This window comes from Henckelia pumila, chromosome 3 (genome assembly GCF_033568475.1).
Source record: "Henckelia pumila isolate YLH828 chromosome 3, ASM3356847v2, whole genome shotgun sequence".
Classification (NCBI taxonomy): domain Eukaryota; kingdom Viridiplantae; phylum Streptophyta; class Magnoliopsida; order Lamiales; family Gesneriaceae; genus Henckelia; species Henckelia pumila.
Genome location: NC_133122.1, coordinates 134,633,837 through 134,642,536, shown reverse-complemented (window position 1 = coordinate 134,642,536; position 8,700 = coordinate 134,633,837). Strand labels below are relative to the sequence as shown.

Sequence of the window (8,700 nt, the reverse complement as noted above, 5' to 3'; positions counted from 1 at the left end):
GTGGAAAGAGGAGACATCACTGTCGAAAGAGTGGCCTCTGCAGACAATATCGCTGATCCACTTACTAAGCCCTTGCCATGACCATTATTTGACAAACATCGCGAAGCAATGGGTCTACGTAGTATGACTAGTTGGCTTTAGGGCAAGTGGGAGATTGAAAGAGTGGGTGCCCGGTGAGCCAACTTGTGGCTAAGGGCTTTGATGACTCTTTGTATAAACAATCTTTTGTTTAATATAATTTACACTTTTATCAATGGCAATGACTTTATCTTTCTTCATATTGTTATATTGTGATATACTATTGTTGTTTTGATAAAGACCTTGAATATACTATAGTGTATGTAAGATGTGGTAGCACATGGGGATGGCTATCATGAAACACATCTTATAGTCACTGTATATTCTAAACTGTTCCTAGTCGATTGAGCCGTCCGATAATAAGGATAAGGATCGCTCGAGATTGAGACTAGCATTTGCGATGCCGAGTACCACGTTTCATTGGTAAGGAACATAGAGATGTTCAAAGCATGCAAATGGATATTCATATGATGAATGATCGAACTACCCTATCCGGACTTTCCAAGGGGTTATCACTTATCGAGTGGATGAAGTCCGCGGTTTTGGTTGTACACCATTAGTCCTTACTACTTGAAACATCATTGAGACTCTATATGCTAGTACTGTGCTTTGACTCGTTTACCGACTCTATTGGGGTCATCAGGTGTCGGGATTGGGTACAGTTACAACACATATAGGAGTCGATGCTTTGTTGTCAAGGATTCACCACATACTTGCGAGTGTGGATATCCTATGCGATCTGAGGAGATATTAGTGTGACGAATCTCTGGCCAGAGTACATGATGTGTTTTAAGAAATGGTTTCTTAGTAGCACATGCGATGTCACTATTTGATCTTCAAGATGCGTTGCATAGTTATTGAATCTCGAACGACTCTCGATTTACCAATGGTTGTTGATTCGATCGGGATATTTGGATGAAGGGACCGTACTGTACACTAACCAAAATCTATTGGTTCTTGCAGGCACTATCAGTGATACCTAGGGAATCATGGGGAGATGTTGCTAGGCGCTCTTACCATGATTCGATGGGCAAGTCGGAAATTGTTGTTCCGAGTCACAAGGAGTTGTGAGCCCACGGCTAGCTGTATCCCTGAACCATTGAGGGTCACACAGAGTAATGGATTTTTAATCCCCGTTGAGATAGTTAAATTTAAAGAGTTAAATTTAATGAACAAAGAAGTTGGACTTCTTATTTAAGAGTAGAGGAGTAAGATTTCCTAAAATGACATAGGGATGGGCATTTTTGGAAATCATTGAATTCGGATTCAGAAAATTTATCTTGACTTTAGAAGATGCAGAAATGGTTTCTGTGAACATTGGTAAAATCGGTTTATCAATCAGAGTCACGATGAATTTTATATTAATTTCTAAACATGCGGGCTTTGCTTGTCAGGCTTGAACTTATGACTAATGGGCCCTAAGCTGTTAGCGGCCTACATTATAAATAAGTTATTGCAGTACAGAAATTACACAACACAGGTCACAATTTTCGAAAAACCCTAGTTTTCTCTCTAAAAGTGGCCGCCCCCCTCCCCTCTGCTCGGGAAAAATCCAGTCTGTGAATTTTGAATTACAGTCTGGTTTAACGGATCAAATTCGTTAATTCTCTTCGTAGAAACTTCTGATAGATTTTTTAGTGCAATCTATCAGAGGGATTAAATCTCTGTTCGTGGACCTGATTGAAGAACAGTTCGTCCATCAGTTCCTGGGAGATACAACAAGAGCAGAGCAATCTGTTGGTGTCCATAATCTCGATTCGAGATTGGAGGTAAAAATTTATAATTGTTATTTAATTTTTACACACACAATTTAATCGTAAAGTTTTGATACCCATTATGGAATCGTTCCATATAAAATTTTTAAACTTCCGCTGCACCGGGTATCAATTCTGATTGATCTGATCGCCGTTCTCCAACACATAAATTCGAGATAAATTGTCTTATACAATCGAAACATATTACGTAGCGGCTTATACATTGAAACTACAATAACAGAGACTGATTATCTTCATTCACCAGCCCCAAAACTGGTGCTGCTCTTCATCCTCGAGCTTCTCTTCATTCTTATCTGAGATGGTGGTTCAAGGTGGGTGAGCAATATGGGTGTCACTCAGTAAGTGGGGGAATATCCCGCATAAAAACACTTTTCCAGACTTATGCAATTATACAGAATAGAACTGAACATTCTTATATTTTCTAAAAACAGAATTCAAGACATGCACCGATTTAACTTAATGAATTTCGTGGTTTATTGGTACCAGCTCCTCATATGTTTATCCTCTAAAGGGTGAGGAATCATAAAAGAACATGAACAGAAGCAGAAACAGGAGTCAGAATATATATTCCTACTACTAGTTCACAAGTATCAGTGCAGTAACAAAAATCAGAGATTTCAAAAGTTCAGACAATTATCATGCATTTAAACTTGCTGCAATAGAATCTTATTCATGGAATTTGCTTAAAAACCGAAAGCCCAATTACAGTAGTTTTCTAGATTGAATTTAGGGTTGGTTTCAAGAATGCTCAACTGCTTGCTCAACTTCTTTGGACTCTTCTGCTCCACTTAATTCTCCTGCTTGAATTTTTAAAGTGTTTTCCTTAGAATTTCACGTGTGAGATTTCAGACATCCAAGTGTCTATTTATAAGGAATAATATGACTGATTCACTTCCCAATAAAGGCTTAGAACTTTTTGTGACAAGTTTCACATGCCATTTAGGATGGAAAAACATGACTGTTGCGCTTTCCATAAATGTCATGAATTCGAGTGTTGCAAAACTGGAGTGCAACTTTGGAGGTTCAGTTTAGCTAATTAATAATCACGTAGCTAGATGACCGCTTAATTCGGTGTGATTACAAATCTACTGGAAAGTGCATCAGGTCAAGTAATAGTATAATAATTTAAGTCCAGATGTCGAACCCACAAGGATTGAAATATGATTACCCGAATATATTTATTTCCACCTATTCTAAACCAAACAATAAAAATTGATTTGATTGAATTAATTTGTAGCTACCCTACCCGGATCCACTACCTAATTAGATTTATTAAAGATCATGCAATAATATTAAAAGCCTGAATAGAAGAATACTCATAATACAACAAATCTGATCGGCAGAATACATCGAGGACAAAATAGTGTATAATACTTATACAACCATATCGAAAGTTCATAGGGTCATAACCTTACCACTAACTCTCGCTGCCTCCGACACCGACCTCACTCCTGGTGCGAACCTCCTGGACCATCTAGCTTCAGACCTGCCCCGCCACAAGGTATCCCAAGAACACCAAACATAGGGCGTGAGCGACAATGCTCAATACGAAAGCAATGACATATAAACTAATATGCCTCAAAAAAATGACTTTAAAATCCTGGGTAAAACAGTCTGCTCAGGGCGCCACCGAATATATAGCACATTGCCAGAGAGCGACTCCGTGAGGGTACTCTTATATTCAACTTATCAACTATAGAGTCTACTCCACCATCGTGGTCGCTTCTAGTGATAGCAAAACCAGAGGCTGAGCCTCCCCAAAACCTGACTCAAATCCAAAACAGGATTCAAGGCTCACATGGAAACTGACAATACCTGACTCAAGTCCATGATGAGTTACAAGCTCCCTATGAAAACTATCTATGACTCACATCTCACAAGATGTAGTCCAGTATAAAACATGCATGTGCTAAAACATTAAATCATGAAAAACATATAGCACATACTCATGCAACATATAAGCATATATATCATGTCGGCTATCTCGGCCAGTAATTACGTACCTCTAATACTACAGGCAAATCCTAGCACCTCTGGTCTAGATCTCACGCCTACTAGTCCACACTATGACGTCTACAATGAAAATACCCATGCATCTATATTTAAGCTCTAAAAGCCTTAACTAAGCTATTTCATACTCCTAAATATTTTTAGGATTTCAACGCTATACCTGCGTCCGTCGTCAGCCCTTTGCTGCCTCTTGCCTCATAACTAGGCCACAGCTTCGCTACGACGCCTGGATCGCTATGCCACTTCCTGAATCCCAAAAGGACGCCAAGAATTCCCTTGATCTAATTTAGAAGGCTAAGGAATCGAGAGAGAAGAGAGGAAAGGTGCGAGTGAAAATTAATCTTGGACCCTCTATTTATAGACGACGTTCAGACCGTTCGAACCTTGTTTCAAGCCTCCGAACACGATCGGAGCGTCCAATACCAACATTGGGTTGTCCGAAGTCCCATCAATACATCAGCCATGATGTTACCTTGTTGACGTAATTGATGAAGTAAGCCCTAGCCCTGATCAAACCTTTCGAACCTGCAAATAGAGCGTCCGATCACAATCGGAGCGTCCGAACTCCACTTCGAAGCGTCCGATCTGTGCTCGCCCAATTTTTTTACTTTTCCTTAATTATTCCTTAATTACCTCATTGGGTTATGGGTTACTACATTCTCCCACACTTAAGAAATTTTGTCTTCAAAATTTAAGTCTAGAGAAAAGCATTGAAAGTCAAACAATTGTTCTTTATTGCAACTGATCATTACAAAGTACAAATCTTCCTTACAAAGAAAAGTACAAAATATCAAAACAACTCTGGATGCTTGGCTCACATCCGCCTCTCTAGCTCCCAAGTTGCTTTTTCAGTCCCCCTACGCTGCCACTGCACCTTCATTAGAGGTATGCTCTTGTTGCGAAGCACCTTGTCCTTCCTGTCAAAAATCCTGAGAGGTCTCTCCACATAGGACAAATCCTGATCCAATTGAACCTCAGTCGGATGCAAGATGTGCGACTCATCTGCCACATACTGCCTCAACAAGGACACGTGAAACACATCATGGATACTGGAAAAATATGATGGCAAAGCTAAACGGTAAGCCACGTCTCCAACCTTCTCAAGAATCTCGAACGGACCAATAAATCTTGGCGACAATTTGCCTTTGAGTCCAAACCTCATCACCTTCCGAAAAGGTGACACTCGCAGGAACACATGCTCTCCTACCTCAAAATATAACGGTCTATGGTGAGTGTTTGCGCAACTAGCCTGTCGATCCTAAGCTGCCTTAATCCTCTTACGGATCATCTCCACTGCATCGGTCATCTGCTGAATCATCTGTGGACCTTCGACTTGACGTTCGCCAACTTCGTCCCAAAACAAAGGTGTACGACAGCGGCGTCCGTATAAAGCCTTGAATGGTGCCATGTCAATGCTGCGATGGTAACAGTTATTATAAGCAAACTCCACCACGCCAAATGGTCATGCCACGCTGGTCCAAAATCCATAACTGTCGCTCGAAGCATGTCGTCGAGAGTACAAATAGTCCTCTCACTCTGCCCTTCAGTATCCAGTGGTAAGTTGTACTCAAACTCATAGTGGTGCCAAGAGCTCGCTCGAAGCTACCCCAAAACATAGAGGTGAACCTCGGATCTCTGTCGCTGACAATACTCAACAAAATTCCATGCAAACAAACAAATTCTTGCACGTATAGACGTGCCATCTTGTCAAAAGTAAAGTCCCGATTATAAGGAAGAAATGTGCAGACTTCGACAATCGATCAACAACAACCCAGTTAGCATCACAATTCCTGGAATACATAGGCAATTGGGTGACAAAATCCATCATCACATGCTCCCACTTCCACTCAGGAATCTCTAAACTCTGGGTCAATCCATCGGGTCGTCGAAATTCGGCCTTGAACTGCTGAAACACAAGACATCGAGACACGAATTGATAAACATTGTGCTTCATTCCTTTCCACCAAAACCTATACATAGATGCTTGTACATTTTTTCATACTTTTTGGATGTACAAAAAATCTACTACGATGTGCCTATGACAGAATCTCCTCTCGAAGTGCGGAATCCTCAGGAACTACCACACAACCAGAGAGACACAACAGACCATCATTATGCAAATGAAAACCAGAATTATTTCCATCCTGAGCCAATCGGGCTAACTTATGCGTCTTTGGATCAACGTCTTGCGACTCACGTATGTACGTATACAAGGATGGTTCGGCAAGTAAAGATGAAACGCGAACTCCCTGTTGTTCCTTCTTATGTCGAAAAGTGAACCCCAAGGAACAACACTCCTCTGCCACTCGTGCAACCGAGCTGGTACGAAGGGAAATCACATACACTTTTCGGCTAAGAGCATCCACAACTGGATTAGAAGTGTCTAGATGGTACTTGATCTCACAATCATAATCCTTCAACAGATCCATCCAATGACGCTGCCTCATGTTCATCTCAGCATGAGTGAACAAATATTTCAAATTCTTATGGTCAGTAAAGATCTCAAACCTCTCACCTTACAAATAATGACGTCATATCTTAAGAGCAAAGACAATGGCTGCAAGCTCTAAATCATGTACGGGATAGTTCTCCTCATTAGTCTTCAATTTCCTGGAGTCATAGGCAATCACATGACCTCTCTGCGATAACACACATCCCAAACCCTGTAGAGAAGCATTGGTGTGAACCACAAAGCCACCTGATCCAGAAGGTAGAGCCAACACTGGAGCTGTAGTCAGACGGCGCCGCAACTCGTGAAAAATATCCTCGCACTCTGACATCCAAACGAAAGGCACATCCTTCCTCGTTAGCTGTGTCAAAGGCTTAGCAATTTTAAAAAATTTCTCCATGAATCTTTGATAGTAGCCTGCCATCCCAAGGAAACTACGAATCTCTGAAACTGTCGTCGGACGCGACCAGTTTAAAATGGCTTCCGTCTTACTAGGATCCACGAAAACACTATCTCGTGAAATCACATGACCAAGGAAAACAACTCGATCAATCCAGAAATCACACTTGCTCAACTTAGCATACAACTGTCTCTCTCTCAGTATCTGCAATACTATATGGAGATGAAAAACGTGCTCGTCAACACTGCGGGAATACACAAGGATATCGTCGATGAACACCACCATGAACTTATCCAAGAAGTTGCGAAATACTCTGTTCATCAAATCCATTAAGACTGCTGGAGCATTCGTCAAGCCAGACGGCATCACTAAGAACTCGTAGTGACCATACCGCGTACGAAATGTTGTCTTGGAGATATCCTCCCCTTTAACCCTCAACTGGTGATATCCCGATCGCAAATCGATCTTCGAATAAATGGAAGTACCCAGCAATTGATCAAGCAGATCATCTATCCGCGGAAGAGGATACTTGTTCTTCACCGTTGCTTTATTAAGTTGTCGATATTCAATGAAAAGACACATCGACCCATATTTATTCTTAACAAAAAGAACTGGGGCTCCCCATGGCGAAACACTCGGCTGAATGTAGCCCTTATCAAGAATATCTTGAAGTTGCATCTGCAATTCCTTCATCTCCGAATGAGCTAATCGGTAAGGAGCTCTAGAAATTGGTGTTGTCCCTGGTAGTAACTCGATGCCAAACTCGATCTCCCTCACTGGTGGTAAACCTGGAATCTCCTCTGGAAACACATCGGGAAAATCATGGACCAAAGAGCTTGTCGGTCTGGAAGAGGAAGAACTCATGGCCCTGTTCCTCCGAATGATGTCTTCTGCCTGGTGATAACAGCTCACTAAGTCCTCATAAGTCAGATCACCACCCACAGCGACCATCTGGTGAATCTCAGGGTTAAGAACCTGAAGGAATAGAGTATACTGCGACATAGAGCTACCGGCAAACTGTGAACAATAAGGGAGAAGCTCGATGAACTTTTGCTGGTACTCGTCGATAGTCATCGTCCCCTGCCACAAGCTCAACAACTCGCTGGCCTTCGACTGTAGTAGGGCTGGAGGAAAATATATCTTCTCAAAAGCCTCCCGGAACTCCGCCTAAGTAGCAACTCCTCTGGCTGCTATGATCGGTGTAGAAACGGTTCTCCACCACTTCCTGGAATTGCCCTCAAGTAGGAAACCCAGTGACTCCATCTTCTGCTCCTCAGTACACTGATACTCTCAAAAGCAGTTCTCTAAACACTCAATCCATTCCTCGGCAACTCCAGGTGTCTCGCCACCTATTAATGGCTTCAGACTCATCTGAAGAAAATGATGCATGTTGAATCTCCTTTGCTCCTCGCGATGTCTAGGACGATCCTCCCAGTGACCGTTTCCACTTTCGTGACTCTCATCGTAATCCTCCATCTGTTCAATAATAACAGATAATGTATTAATCCGCTTTGCTAATTCCTAGTTGCAATGCACTCTGATACCAATAAATGTAGCGACCCTACCCAAATCCACTACCTAATCAGAGTTATTGAAGCACATACAATAATATTAAAAGCGTGAATAGCGGAGTACTCATAATACAATAAATCTGATCGTCAGAATACAACCGACGACAAAATAGTGTATAATACTTATACAACCATATCGAAAGTTCATAAGGTCATAACCCTACCACTAACTCTCGCTGCCTCCGACACCGACCTCACTTCTGGTTGCTAACCTCCTGTGTAACGCCCAGTTTTTATCTTAAATGAGTTTATTTGAGTTAATCGGAGATTACAAAATTCAAGAGCCAACTTGATTTTGATCAGGGTCTATTTTGCAAAATTTGGATTTTTCAAGGTCTAAAACGCAATTATTGGATTTTATATATTATCTTGAATTGGAATTACTTCTATCATTCTTCATCTCCTCCCTTACACGCC

General features: G+C 41.5%; 1 protein-coding gene across 1 annotated transcript; it reads right to left on the bottom strand.

Annotated features, from left to right (window-relative positions):
• Window positions 1-4,677: 4,677 nt before the first annotated feature.
• LOC140889541 (uncharacterized) lies at window positions 4,678-5,566 on the bottom strand. Its single transcript, XM_073297256.1, has 3 exons — window positions 5,490-5,566; window positions 5,131-5,278; window positions 4,678-4,875 (listed from the first exon to the last, which is right to left on the bottom strand). Exons 1-3 carry the CDS (start codon window positions 5,564-5,566, stop codon window positions 4,678-4,680), a joined length of 423 nt encoding a protein of 140 aa, XP_073153357.1.
• Window positions 5,567-8,700: the final 3,134 nt, after the last annotated feature.